Source organism: Alligator sinensis, unplaced genomic scaffold, assembly GCF_000455745.1.
Source record: "Alligator sinensis unplaced genomic scaffold, ASM45574v1 scaffold256_1, whole genome shotgun sequence".
In the NCBI taxonomy this organism is placed as follows: domain Eukaryota; kingdom Metazoa; phylum Chordata; order Crocodylia; family Alligatoridae; genus Alligator; species Alligator sinensis.
The window spans coordinates 1,998,455-2,017,240 of NW_005842139.1; the positions used below are offsets into that span (position 1 = coordinate 1,998,455).

The following is an 18,786-nucleotide window of genomic DNA, read 5'->3' on the forward strand; positions in this document are numbered from 1 at the left end:
AAAGAGAGAAGTAAGTCTATAACTGAGAAGACCAAGAAACACATGTTACAATGCCCTGGACAAAATCTCTCCACCCTTAATATAATTGGAAAATCAGGAGTGGAAAAGGCCAAGGAAGGAACCAAAACAACCAAGATAGTGCTGGCAGCCTTCTCCTTTACTTGAGAATAGAATAATTGCAGCCTGGACCATTTTCCTACCCTGATTTTTAGCGTGTACAGCTTCTTAATGTCAGAGCTGGTGGAGACCAGATGTTTAACTCAATTCCTTTGTGGCAAGGGCCCCATTTTGACTTTGGAAAGCTCCAAAGGGGTATTACTTATATGCAAGGGTCTGTAAAAGAACTAGAAAAACATCCAGACTCTGTTTGGATGGTTTCTCTGCTTTCCAAATCAATGGTAAAGAAGGAAAAGCACGCATGTGGGGGACAGAATTCCTTCTTAGAAATCCTAAGTCAGTTCATGCGTCTACATGAGACTGTGCAGCGGTTACTGTGCATTTATTTAGTACTTGTATAATCAAGTACTTGTACTTGAGTACTAAATAAGCAAGTACTAAATAAATGCACAGTAATTGGAATTACTGTGCAGTAGCACAAGTGAACGCCTTTTAATGATGCTACTGTGCGCACTAATAATACTGTGCAGTAGTGTTTTAGTACTGTTTGTGCTGTGACATGCTACTGTGTGGTATTATTCGACTATTGCACAGTTAACATCTTGTGTAGATGCACCCACTTAGTCTCAGATTTTATCTCTGCAGTCCAAAGATAAAGCCAGTGTGTGAGGAAATGACCTTCTAAAAGAACAAGCAGTTCCTCCACCCTCTTTTCCATCTATCTCTTCCCTTTCTCTACGTTTAAGTTCACAGATGGTAGCCAACCTGATCTCATGTCATACAGAATAAGAGGACTGCTAGTAGATTTTGACATATCTTTTCCTTTGAAATGCCCTTTCTCCTCTTTTGCCAGTCCAATCCAAGGTAGTCTGAATTTGCTGAATTCCATGCACACTTCAAAGCCCATCTGTTCAATGAGATACTGATGGAGGGCTAGGGCAGTTGAGGGTCTCGTGGAAATGTGTGCGGCTCAAACCTTAATGTAAAAACCTGCTAACATCTTTGAACAATGGCACTGGTTTCATGTAAAGAAGAACAGGCAGGTGGTACTAATTATATGGCCAAACAGCAACTGCTGACAAAGAATAAATTTAAAAGTTGTAGTTTACCTTCATGTTCAAGGAAAATAAAAACCACGGTGCCTCAACACTATATTTGAAGCACCCTCTTCCAAAATGTATTTCATTCTCTTGTCTATTTGAATTTAGTACAAATACATTTCATTATGGAGGATTTGTCCTGGCCAGTTTAAACATGTAGGACAGACTCTTGAAACCCTAAAATAATATAAGGTCAGGGGAAAAGAATAAACAATCTTATCTGGTCTATGGCAAAAAAGTGAAAGTCCTTTTATGAGGCTAAAACAGTCAACATTTTAAGCTCTCCATGTTTCTTGGTCAGGTCTTGGTTTACAAGTCTCTTGGCTTCATCTCCTCCTATATTAGGAAGAGAAGGAAAGGAAAGTACACTGATATAATTAATTTTCCAGGCTCAAGACTTGTCCACTTCCTTTGAGAGCCTGTAAGATGCATCCTATTTTTAATACCCTTCTTGGTAAACCTAAGTCAGGGGTGGCCAATCTGTGGCACACGTGCCATGAGTGCCACGGGCAGCTGCTGTGCAGAGCACATAAACCCTGGGTATTCAGTAAAGGTGGGCACTGGAATAGAGGCAGTGGGGAGGAAAGGAGAAGGGGCTTGAATCCCTGGCTGTGTTGAGTGGAGCAGGGGCAGGATGCTGCTGCAAGAGGTGGTGTCAGGTCATCACCAAGAGCTAGGTTAACTTTTCCCTGGTCCTGCAGCCACCAACACGTTAAGTGGTTTAGAACATTCCTCACTGTGTAAAACTGCAGCGGTTGTGGCTCTAGGGAAGACAGAACCTGGCTCTTGGCAGTGACATCTTGTCTCGCAGCAGCATGCTGTACCCAGCTCTGCTCTGGACAGGTGAGGACTCAAGTTCCACCTGCCTCTATACTGGAACCTATGGGCACAAACTCTTGTCAGGTATGCCTCTAGACCAGAGGACAGGAAGCAGAGGGGCACTCAAGTAGAGGCCAGGGTTTAATTTGTGGCATGCCTGCCAGAAAGGTTGGCCACCACTGACCTAAGTGGAAATCCTGTCTGAAATGGCACATTATACACCTGGTTCTCTTTGAAGGAAATGTAAACTTTCTCTGCCTAACAGTGGGCTAGGTATGCTATATCGCAATCCCATTAACCAAGCTAATTTAATTAAAAGAGATGTCACCTAAAATTAACTTCAAGTCTTCTGTGAAACATATTGTGAGTATCCCTTCTTGCATCTCTGAGATAGTAGTGCAGGGAAGTGTAGGCTTGGGCTTGACTGTATGTTGTACAATACTGAACACTGGTCTATCAACTGTAACAAAATTAAGCATAAACTGGAATTAATTATTTTAATTTCAGCACTTAATCATTTCATTGGTTCACTTTTTTTGTTAATTACTATGACATTTTATCCTGTCAATCTGGAGACCTGTTAAGTGAAAATCTATCCTGTGTAGTCTTGTATACAAACCAGAACTTTGAAGAAGCAAATTCAGCCTACCCAAACTACTATTCCTGCTTTTCAAGAATGGTTTGTGCCTTGTTCAAAAATGTTTAAATCCAAATATTCCATTTGAATTCATGTAACTAAAAGTCTGTTTGCAAGTAGTGACTGAGTCCTGGAACGCATCTAAAAAGAAACCACTTTTAGGAAACCATTAAAGGTGGCTTTGTTAATCATATTTTTCTATATGGTAATTTTACACAATTAGCAAATCAAATCAAATAAAACTTAGTTTTTAACATGCTAATGATTTGGTAACGTTCTGTTTTATGTATGACAGGAAGCAAGCAAAAATCAAGCAGCAGCAGCAACAGGTACTATAACTTCTAAAGAGTCCAGCCTGCAATAGTCTATGCTGTTGAAAGCTAAAATAAAATAAAGAAAAATAAAATCTCCAAAGTAAATACCAAACCTGATTAGAAAACACTATTGCAAAGTCATAGAAAATGAAATTGTAACAGAAGGCCTTCAAATGTTACTACTAAACAATTTAAAAGTCGAAGGAAAATATATTTTCAGCCATGTAGTAACTTTATACATCAAGCTTTCTCCTCAGCTAGCATACTTTCCCATAAATTTATTACGGAACTGACCCTTTATATTTTTGTTGTCAAACTTCTTGATATAAAAAAAAACTATTAGGTCTCATAAGATGTAGTGGCAGTAAGACTATTACATGAAAATTTGTGATTTTAAAAGAATAAAAAGTACAGAGGCTAGTAAAGAAAACTGCATTTTACTGAAATGTTTCCACCAAAGTAAAGAGATGAAGACAAAGATTTATTTTCTTTAACATGACCTTCTTGTTGATTCTCTACATTTTTCATTTTGGCCCATCCTTAAATACTAGTGGTTTGCCTATAAGCCTCATTCTTACCTTCCCCACAGTTACATAATTTACATATTACATAACTTTTTTTACCCATGTAATACTGTTTCTTCAATGGAGTTAGTTCATCTTTACGCAGCCGTTAGCTTTCTGGTTTTACAAAATAAGGCTGGTGCAACTACATATTGTTTTGCAGCATTAATAACTAAACACCTGTATACTTTATAGTTCAGCTTCGGAGATGATGTACTATTGCAGATTATTGAAGTATACATATTGACAAAAGAGCATACAATAAGTAAATTTAAAGTTAATTTAAAGCATTCCTTTAAGAGCAGTTTACACTCTGGTGTCCTGATGCAGCCACTTTCTCAGTTTCTTTCCTGGGTTTGGTGTAAGCGTGTACAAATAATTATAGTTTAAAATATAAAACTATATATTTTCTCTCTTCCTGGGTCTGGTATGGTGACATTAAAATGATGTCCTAACAACTGTACAAGAAACCGCTGACACAGCATGCATTCCTTTCCAGAGCACTCTTTCTAGATCAATAAACAGTCCTATTCCTCAACCTGAGGTTCACAAATCTTAGCCCTAGTAGGCTACTGTGGATTCACCCGTTACGTTAGAGTTCCAGACAATCATTACCTCTTCCCCCTTCCCCAACCAGTGCCTTCCCTGATTTTAGAGCCCTCTGATTAGAAGCTTAACATAATCATTCACAGCTTCCTTTCTAGGTCCCACAGCTTTCTTACTAGCATTTATATCAACTCTTCCCATGATATTAGGATTTGGAAATCTTACCTAAAGGTTACATGGCTTCACCTCCTGGCATATAGATTTCCAGGGAGTTTTTATCTCTTCCTGGGCTCTTCTCTTAAGAGACCAACCAGCCTGTGCTATTAAGAACATAAGAAGTGTCATACTGGGGTGAGCCCAATGATCCATCTAACCGAGTATCTTCCTCCTACAGTGGCAATAATACATGCTTTAGAGAGCATATGACCCGAACATATCAAAAGTGATCCATCCCATTATACCCTCCATGGCATCCACCATCATTGATTTAGGGACATCAGAGGAAAATCTCTGACTGTTCTGTTTAATAGCTATTAATGGACCTATCATCCATGAATTTGTCCTATCCCTTTTTAAAACTGGCTATAATATCTTCCTCTACATCATCCTGTGGCAACAAGTTCTGTAAGTTAACTATGTGCTGCCTGCAAAAATACCTTTTACTGTTTGTTTTAAACTTGTCTACTGCTAATTTTAGTGGGTGTCCCCTAGTTCTAGTATTCTGGGATGTAGTCAATAACTGTTCAATTTCTCCACAACCTTCATGATTTTATAGGTGTCTGTCATATCTCCCCTTTCCAAATGGCATAGTCCTGGCATTTTTAGTCTCTCCTGGTATGTCATCTGCTTCATAGCCCTGATCATCTTGACTGCCTTTCTCTGTACCCTTTCTAATTCTAATATATACTTCTTGAGATGCAAAGACCAGAACCATAGGCGATGTGTAGGAGGGCCATGGGGAGGCATGTGCCCCCCCCCACGAGATTGTCCGCCACGAGAGTCACAGCTGGCTTCTGTCGCTCGCCCCTCCCCTTGTTGCCACTTACCCCCCACCTCATTGCCAATGTGGCCGCTGGCGTCTGTGGGCAGTCCCCACTCACCGCTGTGGTGCCCCCCCAGTCTCAGGAGGCACCAGTCATTCATGACCAGAACCGCTATTCTCTTTCACTCTTTTAATGATGAGGTAGCATGCATTCCATAGAGGTCTCTTCCTACATCAAGAAATACATATTATTTTAATTGAAAACTTTCCAGACTCAGGAGGCCTTTCTCTCAGCCTACCATTCTTACCTTGGATGATCTACAACCTCAAAATCTCCTTCTTCTGGGCCTTGGTTAGAATTGTGAATTTGAACCCTTCTTAGAATTTCTGTTACTTTCTTTGACCCCTTGAAGACATTCCATCCCTTAAATCAAGGGTTGTCAACAGGAGGTACACGTACCCCTGGGGGTACTTTGAAAGGTCCCAGGGGTATGCGGGGATGGAGCGCTGTCACCCTGCACTGCTGCCTCACAGGAGCTGGGCTGGGGCAGGGTGAGAGCGCTCGCCTCCCCACCAGCCCTGCGTGCCATGTCTGGCCACTCACCACTCCTCCTCTCCCTCTGCTCCATGTCCAGCTGCTCACCACCCCCATGCCCCCCAAGGTACACTTATTAAAAAAAAGGTTGAAAACCCCTGCCTTAAATGATACAGGAGTCTAGTTGGGTGAGGCTTCTGCTTCAAGTAGGAAATAAAGGAGTGAGTTAAGTGGCACATCAACAAATATGTTTAAGATTAAAATCAGATATCTCTAAATCTATCTCTTTATAATTTGTCTGTGTCATTAAAATAACTCTTACTTTTATCCAATGTTCTCATTAGCTTATTGAGACTGTTATCTGTGAGTGCGACTATTTTTGTCTACTTATGTCTATTTAAGTTATCAACTAGTGGTCTGGAGGAAAAACCTGAATGAAGTACTGAGGGATGAAAATCTTACTTTAGCCACAGTTAGAAAACAATAAAATATAACTTCAGAATTTATAAGAAATTGCCTCATCTTATATTAATTTCTAAAGTGACAGGAAGTAAAATTTATTTGTAAAATACAGTTTTGACCTATAATAGATATAGAATCTAACAAATATATAAAAGTCAAATTTTGCTCATAGCCCGCTCAGTTCGGACTACTGGGTTGTTCTTGTGGCTTGTGATAGCCGTCAAACAAATCCAGTCAAACTGTTGTAATATATAGAGCATCTTACTATATTCCTGTGAGCCTCTTTTACTTCTCAGACAGCTTAGTCCCCTGCTAGCCTGGCAACATCTGTTCTCCTTTGCTGACTTAAGAGGATTTACTGGTACATGATGCCTAGCTCAAGCTTTTTTTTCCCCTCCTATGCTTGTCCCACCATTTCTAGGGATGCAAGAAACCTCCACTGGCAAACTTTTCCTTCTTAAGAAATAAGGAAGATCCTGGCTATATGCACGGAGGAGAAAGAGTAACATATTAAAAAAAAAATCTGGAGGTAAAAGTGGCCTTTCTGGAGCCTAGGATTGTATCCATAACTTCTGATGAAGCACAATGCTTCCTTGAAAAGTAAATTGTGCACTTACATTTGAGATAATTCAGACATTTTAATTTGGGGAACTCAAATGGTATTTCTGCTTTGGACCTCTGCAAACAGATTTGGAAATAAAAAGGTTCAAGAAAAAGGCTTTTCAAATCCCAATAAAAGCCATAAATCCGCTTCCCTCTCAAAGGACATTCTGGAAATGAGCAAGAATTCTGTGATAATGTCCTGTCCTAAGGCAGTTGTCCACAAGGTGGGGCTTCTACAACAGAGAGCTTAGTATCCAAAACTGCAGTGGTCTGATTCAAGAACTAACTGATGATGCCACAGTTCACAAGAACAATTTATTAGTCTGCATTTCTAAAATATAATTTGCAACACAAACTACAATTATATTTTTTATCAAGCAAAAGCCATATTTCTTCATTACATCACAGACCACAAAAATGATTTTACTGTGCTATTAACGCCTACATTGTGCTGATGCACACTTTGTAATTTTGTTAGATCCCCTATCTTGGGAGTCTTCAAGAGGAGGTTGGGGGTCTTCAAGAGGAGGCTGGGGTATTATGATCCCGGCACTCATTCCTGCCCAGGGCAGGGGGTCGGACTTGATCTGTTCAGGTCTCTTCCAACCCTAGAAACTATGAAATACCAAGTATTATGTATAACATACAAATCTGGAAAGGTAAGCATATATCATAGTTTAAATGCTGTTTAAACTCACTTTCTTTTCAGTAGTAACTGATATATAACCATTCTGTCCAATTTAATTACTTTTGTGGGTTTGCCCCTTTATATCATTTCAAGGAAGAATTGTGACCTTTAACTTCCTTTATTTTGGTGGAGGCATTTAACAGTACAATAGTAATTTTTACTGAATTTTCAGTAGTAACAGACTATATATAAGTTTTGGAAATCCCATTGATAACATAATTCAATAACATAATGAATCACAAGCGTTAGGGGAAGCAAAAGTGCTTCTATTCTGCCAGTTTGAGAATTAAGTTGCTAACAGATCCAAAATGATTCTGTGCTAATAATATGCACCGAGTTCTAAATTCCATTCTAAGAAGATTTGGTAAACCAATCTATGACTTAAGAAGGATTTCAAGAAAAGTATACTGCCCCAAGTCTGTAAAGCCATATGTTTTTGTGTTGTGTCTTCTAAATCAATCAGCCATCTTCTGTACGACTCTTTAAAGCACTCTTCAGACCTGTCTTATTTCTGTGAAGGAGGCCACCATTGGCAAAGAGGCGAAACAAAATGGCTTTCAGAATTGGAGGATGGAAATTTTATCCATGTATAAGACTTTATGAAGCAACAAATCAAACTGGGTCATAGTTTATTGTACACTCAAAATCTGTTGCACAATGTATAAGTTTTAAGAAGAATTCTTAGGCTGCAAAGGTACTCAGGTAGTTTATTTTCAGTGGGAGTTGTGTAATATTTCTTCATCTTCTTCCTGGCACCCAGTACTGCTTTGATTCTGTTATAATGTATTTATGCTGCTCCAAATACATGCTAACTCTCCAGATCCTTATTCTCAGTCCCCCAAAATTATGTTTTTGAAGACATTACATTCTGTAGGTTGTTGTTAAACGCTTGAATGAAGAATCTGCTAATATACTAGACTTATATGTTCTAATACCAAAATATACTTTTGATAAAATACACCAAAATTTATTTTGATATTTTTTTGGTCACATGCCACATTTCAGTAAAGCTTGGATATTAGACTTCATTCCACACCCACTTATAAAAAAATTGTAACAGAATGCAGCAAATTTTATAATCTTGTGAATTATGGGGGAAGTTCTCAAAAGCACCATTGGCATTGAAAGTTCCTGGAAATTATGTTCTTAAAACCATGAGGTGCTTTTGAAACTTACCTCCTTAACAACTCCTTAATAAGTACAACTAGAACATAGAAAGAAGGAAAAGTGAACAGACAGATATGATAATTTTGGAATATTATTACTATACTTTAAAATCTTGCACTGAAAATAATCTCAGTAAATATAATTTAATTTGTTCTTGTTATATTTTAATTCACAAAAAATAATGAATGACAATATAAAAAACAATTTTGTTACAGCTCCTGATGTTTGTACTACTGGTGAATTTAGTCCCGTTACAAAAACAGTCATGTGTGACAGCTCAGATTCAGAAAGCAGCCCGAATATGCCAAACAGCAGTTTGACTGCAAGTTCCAGGTCGTCTTCATTTACATCGTGGCACAGCAGTACAGAAGCAACTTGTGACTTTTTATCGGATGGTTCCTCCTCCCATGTTTCTTTATCAAAAAAATGTTTGATGGAAAATCAGAATTTGCACTTACCAAACATTAACAAAACAGAAAAAAATACAGCTCCTGCTTTATTTGTCTCAAATGACTTATCCAGTGATGATCAAGATGATGAAAATACTACAAAAAAAAATTCTCAGAACTAGTAAAAGCAAGGATTCCTAAGTCAAGAATTGAAAACAATACTGCCATATTATCTCCCTTTAATGAAACATTGACTGTAGAGAACTCAAGTAAAGACATAATTCATTTACCTACTTCTAAGTCAGCACAAAGATCCATGAGTAATATTTGCATGTCTCATCCATTAGACTGCAGTAGTCTCACTAAATTTGATGACTGTAACTTCCCAGAACCCATTAATGATTTGAATAAGTTTATGTAAAATAAGAAGATTGACAAGCTGGCTATAATAATAAAAGTCATTAATAGAAATGTATCTCAATAGGAAATTATTTTTAAAAATTTACTCTTAAATTCTGAAGTTTAAAAAAAATAAAGTTGACTAACAGTATCTTTTGCTGTCATGTTTTAATTCTGGGGGAGGGTAATTATTTCATGAATCTCTGACTGGTTCTGATCAAATAGGCTCCTTCTCTCTTCCTTTTACAGAAAAGCAAGATAAATGAACAATCAAGATTTTCATATCCTCTAATAATCTTCACTATGTGGTCTGCTTTCCACCTGAAAGAAGTTCAGAAGCAAGGTGACCTGTGACTGAACAGCTAGCTTTTAATGGATTCTGAACCGGAAAAAACTTGGGTAAAGATTCCTCTATTTCTTGCAGCACCTGCAACTGCTCTTTATTGGCCTCTGAAGATAGCACAGCCATATTTACCCAAATCCAAAATTAGTGAATTTAAGACAACCCCCCAATAATTATATTCTACACATGGAAAATTTATAAATTTATTATAATTTTCCATGTCAAGAATCTCATTTTTGAAGAAACATTTTAAATTGGTTCCTCCCCCTACCACTGCAGTGGAGCAAGCAGTAGCAAGGAGGCAGGTGGTGGTAGGCCAGGTGTCAGGGGTGTCCCCGCCCCTTGCTGCCTGTCCCTGCCAGCTAACTCCCCCAGTTGCCTGCCCCACCACTTCCTGCAAGCCCCATGCCTGCCCCCATGGCACCTGTACTCCCTGCTGCCCCCTCCTGTATCCTTCCCACCTGCTTCCCCAGTGCCTGTGCCCCCTGCTAAGCCTCCCATAACTTGTCCCTCCCCTCCACTGTCATTTACCTTCTGACTGCAACTCTGGCTCCTGCTGGGGTGCCCCTCTAGCCTAAGAGTGGTGGCAGAATAGTGGTGGGAGCATTTCTGGTCCCAGCTCTAGGGCCAGAGCTGAAGCTGCTGCCATTGTAACAGCTGTTGCATCGCCAGGCTGCGGCTGGAGGCAGCACATGCTACATGCTCCATGCCCCAGCCAGAGACAGAGCTACAAGGGAAGGGTAAGCAGCAGTGAGGAGCAAAGGTGAAGGAGAGCAGAAGCTGTGTGGGGCAGGCGGCAGAGAGTTGGCAGCCAACTCTGACCTTGGGATTGGAGTTGGAGCCATAACTCCTCCTCCCACCCCTGCTTGTACTCAAATCTAAGAAAAGGGTCCCCCCCATGTCAAATGGGGGGAAAAATTTGTCTTAGATTCAGGTAAATATTTGTAATATGCAAGCCCTGTCTGTTCCTGTTATTGAGAGGTTAATTGGAAGGCCTGGTGCAGGCTAAAGCAGACATTGGGACACATTTCCAGTCAGCTTTTCTACAGTAGGAAAGAGAAATACTCATGCACTGGAGCAAAGATATCTTAAGAATTTAGTATAGAGTTTTAAGGGGAAGAAGCAGGTTTTGGCCAGGAGGGAAATAAATGTTCTGGTGTGGCTCTATTGATGGAACAATAGTGGTTACCACATAGTTAAGATTGCAAGAACTTTCCCTTTCACAGAAAAATTTGACCTGTCTCTAAAGTCCACAAATACATTCATGTTAGCCTCGACAGTGAATATGGTAACCTTGTGGAGAAAGGAAAACTTCTGAAGAAATTTAAAATGAATTGTGCAAGAGATTCCTGAACTATAATCCTGAAAAGAAGTGCTCATATTTGAGTTTAAGACTTCTTCATACTTTCCCCCTATAATTAGTTGCATTAACAAATTTTAAAAAGTAGAAAAAAGATAGTTTACTGAAAATTGTCATGACCCAAAGGCATGATTTTGTATGTGCTTTGGCACCAGAATTATCCCCGCCAAGTTGCAGCTTCATTGCACGGGAGAGTTTCCTGTTGCAGAGGAAAACCCCGGTGCAGGGATGAGTTTCCCGCCTTTTCTGCAGCTTCTTTTGCAGAGTGCATTGCTCATGTTGCAAGAGGAATGCACGGTGCAAAAGAGTTCCCGCCACCGGTATGCAAATTCGTTCCCCGTGATTGGCTAGTGCTAAATTATTCACACGTGGCAGCTAGCGATTGGCTTGTTAGCCGTATAAAAGGCTTGAGCGGTTTCCGCCCAAGCTGAAGATGACTCCACATCCATCTCGTGGGGACTCTGGGTACACGGCAGGGTAACAGAAACCCTGTGTGAGATCCAGAGGAGCCTGGCAGCCTGATGCACCGCCCACCTCTTCCCGTCTTCGAGCGCGACTTTTATAAGACGTACCTACAATTCTCATTTTGGTGGCTCGTTCACCCAGAGCATCCGGAGCTCTGTTCCGTGGAGCCTAGCAACCTCCACGAGACCATCTGTGTTGTCTGTCTGTAACTGCAACTCAAGCAAGTTTTCCAGCCTGCCCCACTGCCATCTCGGTGTAAGTAAACAATCTTTAAATCTACCGATACGCGTCTGTGCCTAATTCCAGCTCGATGGCCTCCCCTCTCTGACTCGGCGTGCCCGGGCTGCTGGCCACAGCCCGCATGCAGCATGGAAAAGGGCTCGGGTCGTTCCCGGCCCGCACCAAAATATCTATCTGAAGTCTATTGTATAGCACCAACAGATTGTAAAAGTCTTTCTTTAACAGTTAACTCCTGGACATCTAAGATTTCATTTTAAAATATACCCAATCTCTAAATATTTTATTTGAAGAGATAGATTCAAAAATATGACCCAAAATGTAGGGGAGCCTTGTTAATTGTGAAAAAGACCCTTTCCTCACCCCTCCGAAAAAAGGCTATTAATGGGACCATATAGCTTCCCAAGCCTTGTTGGAGTATTTCTCCTCCTGCAGAAAATCCAGAGAAAAGTAGTAGTTCACATTCTGATAGCATTCCCTTCAAGTCCTTTTCTCATCCAAACTGTCATGACACTAGACTTTGTAAAATCTAAGGAGGGAGATCTTTGCACTTTCAGACCGGAGGAGAACTGGAGGGAGTGGAGTTGAAACTTGTGGAGAGAAGAATGGGGACATTTGGGAGCATGTAAATCTATTGAGCTCTGAATGTGGAGGCACTCCAGTAAGCCTTGGAAAATCTCCCTCTCTTTCTGTGAGCCTCTGTAGTTTCATTGAACCTATTCTTTCTGCAAGACTGAGGCTGATTAGAGCTTATCACTATTTCTGAACCTTAAGAAGATAATTGGGTGTTACCCCTATCCACTCTGTTAGTCCTTATATAGACTTTTTTGTCCTGTTGCATGTTGTGGATTCCCTTCTGGGGCTGAGGAATTTACTACAGTTATAGGAGAAGGTACTCAACAAACTTGCAAAGAGAGACCAACTTGACACACAAACTTTAGGTTCTCTGGGACACCCCAGTTCCTCCATGCTTTAAGGCTAGGGACAGACATTACACATAAACCAGTTCAAGTGATCAGAAACTGGTTTAAACCTGTAACAGAATGTAAGTTCAGTGCACATAAACCAGTTTCAAAATGGCTGAAACTGGTTTAAGATAAATGTGTTTCAAAATGGCTGAAACTGGTGTAAGATAAAGCTGGCTGAATGTAGTATCAGACTTAACTGATTTGGGTCAAACCGGTTTATGCAATGTCTGTCCCAGACTCCTTCCTGGTTTAAGTTAAACCAGACTCCCCCAGCATGCTCTCTGGGCTGGGCTCTCTGCTTCAGACAGCAGAGCTAGCCCTGCCCCGCCAGCCAGAGCTCCAGCAGAGACTGCAGGTACAGCAGGGTCTACCTGGCTTCCCCGCCTCACCCCTACTCGCTGCTCAAGCAGGAACACCCCCCGCCCCTAGGCATATGGTATGCTAGATAATGCTCAGAGGTGTCTCTGTGTGTGTCCCCAATTTCACTTGGACAGGCAGACCGAACAGTGTCCATTAGGGCTTTTTGGAGCTAATCAACAGGTCAGCTGGTATTTTTTCTTTAGAAAAAGCTGTTTAAGAAGAGCTTGAACAGACAGTATAAAGAAGCAGGGAGGGAGACTGAAAAGCTTGGTATCATCAACAGATGCATAGGTTGTACACGCCCTCCCGCCCCCCCCCTTGCCTCAGAGTGGTAGCCTGGGGCTGGGGTCTGGCAACACTCCCACCCCTTGAGCAGCCAGCAGGGAAAAGCCTAGGATGGTGCAGGCAGACTTTCCTAATCAGAGTTCTTGCGGGGTCTGGCCATGCCCCCCTCAGCTCAGCACTATGGAAGGGAAGAGAGGTTAGACTAATGTTGACTCAGCCCCAGCCTCAGCTCCCACCCTCAGCCCCAGCCCACAGTAGCAGCCTGCGTTCACCCCGCGCACAGATCCAGGGGTGTGTGCAGTGGTGGGAGCCACCCTCCCAGCTCCACATCCCCCAAGAAAAGCTGCTTGCAGCTCTGTCCAGAGCTCCGCCTCTTCCCCCCCCAGCTGGGCAGCTCCTGCCCCAACCCCACTCCCTCTCTCCCTCACTGCAGGGGCCTCAATCTGCACCCCTCACACCCCTTCCCTCCCCTGTCCCTTCCCCCGCAACAGACTTACCAACTGGACGTTGCTCTCTAAGCTGCTGGGCTGGTCACATGCATGCTGCAGCTGCATACATGCATGCAGCATTTATCAGCAAGATTACTGGACACATCATCCAAAAAAAGCTGATTGCTGATAATGTAAATTTTCCTTTTATTGGTCCGATATGATATGAACTCTAGGAAGTTCATCTGTAAGGTGTTTCCTTACAGAATTCCACCTGAACCAGTTGATTAACTTATCCAACTGCTCTACAAAAGTGCAGTCAGTGCCATGAGTGACTGGTGCCTCCTGACTCTGGGGGGGCACCCACTGAAGTCGCCGACCTTGTCAGGGGGGGGTCACCAGCCCTACTGACAGCATCAGTGTCAGCCATCGGGGGGCACCAGCCCTGTCAGGAGAGGCACGTGAACCCCCGTGCACCCCCTACCAGTCATATATGCTCAGTGCAAAGAGAAAAAAGAAAAATCTTAGTTTGGACAGAGTTTAATTCTATTACATTGACAAAATTAAGTCTTTTTGTTTCTCAACATCTTCAGCCTACTTCAGATATGTGCGAACAACTTAAATATGGAATACAGCTATGTGGAGCAACACGCAGCACTTTTGTCCAACTTCATGATATCATGCTCTCACATTATACTAGATCAAATAAAAAGTTTGAGTGAGAAATATTGTAAATATTACTGAACTAATGCAACTGAAACACTTCCTTTCCATCTTTCAGCGAGGATACTGTTTGCCAGTTACCTATACTGGGATCCACCTTCTCTAAATAGAAAGGACATTTGATAGATTGAAGTAAGCATGATTCTTTAAATACTGTTAGGGGGGATCCTACAACTTGCCCTACATCTCCACATTTTTGTAATCCTTAGCAACCCCAGGTTCAAATTTTGAGGGAAATTAAAGATAATTATGTCTGCCCCATCATTTATACCCTTATTTTGGGGTATAGGAAGGCTTAAGTTATATGTGTAGCTCAACAAGCTCCAGCTGTATAAAAAACCTGATTCTACATGAATGAGATGCATGGGTACCTACAGTGATTGGGCACATGTATTAAAGCACTTTAGTTAATGTGCATTAAATCAAGTACCTCTTGTGAGGTACTAGGAAAATGCATTAGCCTATCTTAATGCACATTAACTAAGAATGTTATGAATGTGCACAGCCTTTATGCACGTGCAGGGAGCCTGCTCGGACATGCTGTCGGAGAAGACTCAGCATGTTAGAGAAGACTCAATCGAGTCTACCAGAGCATGTAAATTGATGCGCTCCAGCAGCTTCAAGCGTCATGTGTATCAACAGTGTAGCTTGTCCCTGAGCTGAGAAAATGTTGGCGGTGTGCTTTGAAATAAAACATGTTCAGTGCAGTTTTCAGTGATGCTTTAATGTGCATTAAAATAGGCTAATCTGCATTAAAGCGCATGTGTAGATGTGCCCATTGTTACCAAAACCAGGGGGAAAAATTTAACTTGAAATGGATATTTTGGTATTTTGTCACCATATTTTTATTCTAGCAAATAAAAATATTGTTTCATGCAAGTATTTCCTTTCTGCTTACAGTAGAAAAATTGTGACATGCTCACTCAAAGGAAACACAGAACGTCCCATCTTCCAACACATCCTTCCCACAGTTTATATGTTTAGTGTTTCACAAAAGTTTTTGCTTTTGTAAACTGCAGAAGTTTACATTTAAGTAATTTGTAAATATAAATGTGTATATCCCCATAAAAACAATCACAACATGCAAACCAAAATTTTTGCACAGCTATAATTTGCACAGTCACTGCTTGCTACAATAACCTTATACATACTATTTTCCTGAGAACCCCAGTGAGAGAAAACAAGTATACAAAAGAATACTTCCATAGCATTTCAACGTTAAAAAAAAATCAGTCGCAAATAGCACTTTATCTTTCTGTAGTTTTCATGTGCCAGACTATATCAGCATCAAAGTATGAACTTGGTATTTAATAGAGATTTCAATTTTACTTAATCCAAAATACCCTGGTCCAAATTCTGCCCTTATATGTAAGTCTGTTTAAGGACAAGAAGCAATATAAATGGTATTAGTAATGTGTATGCTTTTAAAGTATACTGGTATTTTGCATCAGTTCTGCCATCATCTTTGTATTACCAGTATTCCTTTTGAGATTGGCCTATTAGTGAAATCTGTGATAGCTGAAGGATGTATTTAGATCCACATGCCATCATGTTTTTCCAGTAATTGTTTTTGAGCAAACCAGAAGTAAAAGTTAAAGCAACATAATGGTAATATATCTGCTGTAAATCATTTGAACATAGATGTTGGCAAAATGTATTACATGGAGCAAATGGACTGCTACATGAGATTCACCATGTAAAGCTGGCTGAGAAGAGTGTGTGTTTATGGCTGAAAGGAGTATATGGTGAACATGTACTATAGAGGCTGTCCTTTTTTCCTGTCTTGCAGAACATTGTCTTTATCTCAGTACAGGATACATCCTGGTAATATAACATTTTTGGTTTCGGAGTAATAGCTATTACAGAAAGCAGAAGCTCTATAACAATACAAGACATCTGCTGTCTAAGATTTCACAGGAGGATGAACTAATGTAAATGCTATATGTGATACTGAGCAAATTAACACCAGAGTTGCAGTTAATTCCAGCAACATGAGCAAAATAATGTATAATAAAGTACACACAAAATAAAGACATTGGTTCCATGATTGCATTATTGGTTGACCAGAGTACTTCTTACTCTAGGTTAGTAAGGAAGCTTCTGTTGGTCACTTCATTATCTCTTGGGTAATAGCATAATGCTTTTATGCTAAGATACCATTCGCATTCAAGAAATATCTGTAATTTGGTTAAAGAGCTGGCAAACCTAGCAAGGAAGTCATACCCATCTGAGGAGATGCTCTGCTTTTTATAACCAAATTAAAAAAAAAAGCATTCTCATGATCACATATACATGGATGATTACTGGTATATGCTACACTAAAAAAAGGAATCTTATTTATGATTCTACAGACAGAGGACAAAGCTAAGACCTAGATTATATTTTTTCACAGGCCATGAGAATCCTTTTAAAAGGTTTCCTCCAGGTGGATCTCAGTAGATCATTTGAAATCACATTTCTATTTTCTTTATTCTGCCTTCCACCTCTCCCACATGGTTGTCTCCAACGTCGTCCATAAAGGCAGAGCTCCACAGGATTGAGGGACTCCACTTAGTACTTAATATGGCCTCAGGCCTTATCACCCCTATATATGGATTTGGGAACACTACCTTCCAAAGGTAAGAAGGTGTAATAGGAGATGTCAAAAAGGTATGGTGGGCATGTATACCATGTAATACCATTATACAACTCCTGTTGTTAGTGATATACACATAGTATTGAAGAGGACTTTCAAACTAATTAATGTTTTGGAATGGGGGAAAAAACCTGTACTCCATCTATGAATGGATCAATGAACCCCAAGAATAGGATGTCAGGTAAAAGAAATCACTTATGTCGCCTGTTGTCCTTGCAGCTCCGCAAAATGGTTCCTACATATAAGCAGTGGCTACGTTTTGTGGGTTTCTATTTATTTAATTAAAAAAAAAGTTCCAGAAGACATTCACTGTCAAATTATGGCTATAAGCATTTATTTAAATGTTTGTTTATAGACAAATAAAATTGTGAAAGTACAGTATATAGGTTGCCAATGCCACTAATATTTTCATATCTGTATCTATCTTTCCTACAAAGAAACCACCTTATTTCTAAAGACACTTCATCCTGGATGAGGAGCTGGTCAAAGGAATCCATACATTTATCACCTCCAGGTGATAACTCAAAATATCAGGAGGTGAATATGAAGGCAAGGAGAGGCTACAGGTGGTACGTAATGCCACATTATGTCTGCTTCCCCCAGCCCCCTCTGGATCCCAGTGAGCTTCTGATGCCAGTTTCTGGTCATGGTGCTAATTTCCAAAACAATTAATGGCTCAAGTCCCAGCTGCATCAAAGATCAAATTTCAGTTTCTCAGATACTGAGCCATACTCATCTGGGACATGGCAGCGTAGAAAATTTAGGACAAAGCATACAAGAGCTGGGGATAAAGCATTCACTGTCAAGGGAATCTTCGTACAGAACAGACTTCCAGAGATCAAGTGAGACCCGAGTCTGACCAGCATTGGGAAATTTTGCAAAACTTTTCTCTTCATGAAGCTTGTCACTTGCAGGGTTAGCTGTGCACCTTCTGGTTCCTTTCTGGTTCCTCTGAGTTTATCCCTTATGCCTCACTGAGTGCAGGTTTCATGCTTTTACCTCTCCTGCAGTGGTATTCTACAGTTCTCCCGTTCTTAAACTGGGCCTCTTGCTACAGATTTTCTCTCGACCATGCTTATCCAACATAGTTTGGTATAGTTCAACCAACTGGGTTTAGCACCTGGAGCTTTTTTCCTCCATGAGCCCATGACAAGTGGTGAATATAGTGACTACACTGGCCTTCTTAAACCAAAACCATTTAATCCTAACAATAGGAATAAAGCATTTAAGAAAATTATTATAAAACAATAGTCACTTGCTCTTTCTTGTATCTAGAGTCCTATCATCTTGTGATGTGGGGCCAGGCAGGCCTAATTTTTTTAGGTTCCCTAGCAGATCTTGTTAGTTAGCCTGAACTGCTCAGTAACAACCCACTGACCTCTGGAAAGAAAGGTAGGAGGCAGGATAGATTCACACCTTAAAAACTACCTACCAGTAAATCACTCAGGTATGCATAGGCTTTCATAAGCATCACCTTATTTTATCAGAAGCTATGGAAGGACTCGTATCCAGATCCAAGCATTGAACCCACATGGCAAAACAATATTTTTAACTTAGCTGGAAATGTGAGGAAACATCTTTCGAGCTATTAGGTTAAACATTGTCTTAACCACCCTGGGATGCTAAATGAGTGCAGCAGGGTAGACAGGGGTGGCTTATCT

General features: G+C 40.6%; 1 protein-coding gene across 1 annotated transcript in view; it reads left to right on the plus strand.

Annotated features, from left to right (window-relative positions):
- LOC102371221 overlaps window positions 1–9,464 on the plus strand; it is a 76,730-nt gene extending 67,266 nt beyond the window's left edge. Inside the window, exons 7-8 of the mRNA XM_006025313.3 lie at window positions 2,969–3,002; window positions 8,749–9,464. Of these exons, the coding sequence (XP_006025375.2) occupies window positions 2,969–3,002; window positions 8,749–9,104 (390 nt within the window). The 3' untranslated portion in view covers window positions 9,105–9,464. The remainder of the gene's footprint in view (window positions 1–2,968; window positions 3,003–8,748) is intronic.
- Window positions 9,465–18,786: the final 9,322 nt, after the last annotated feature.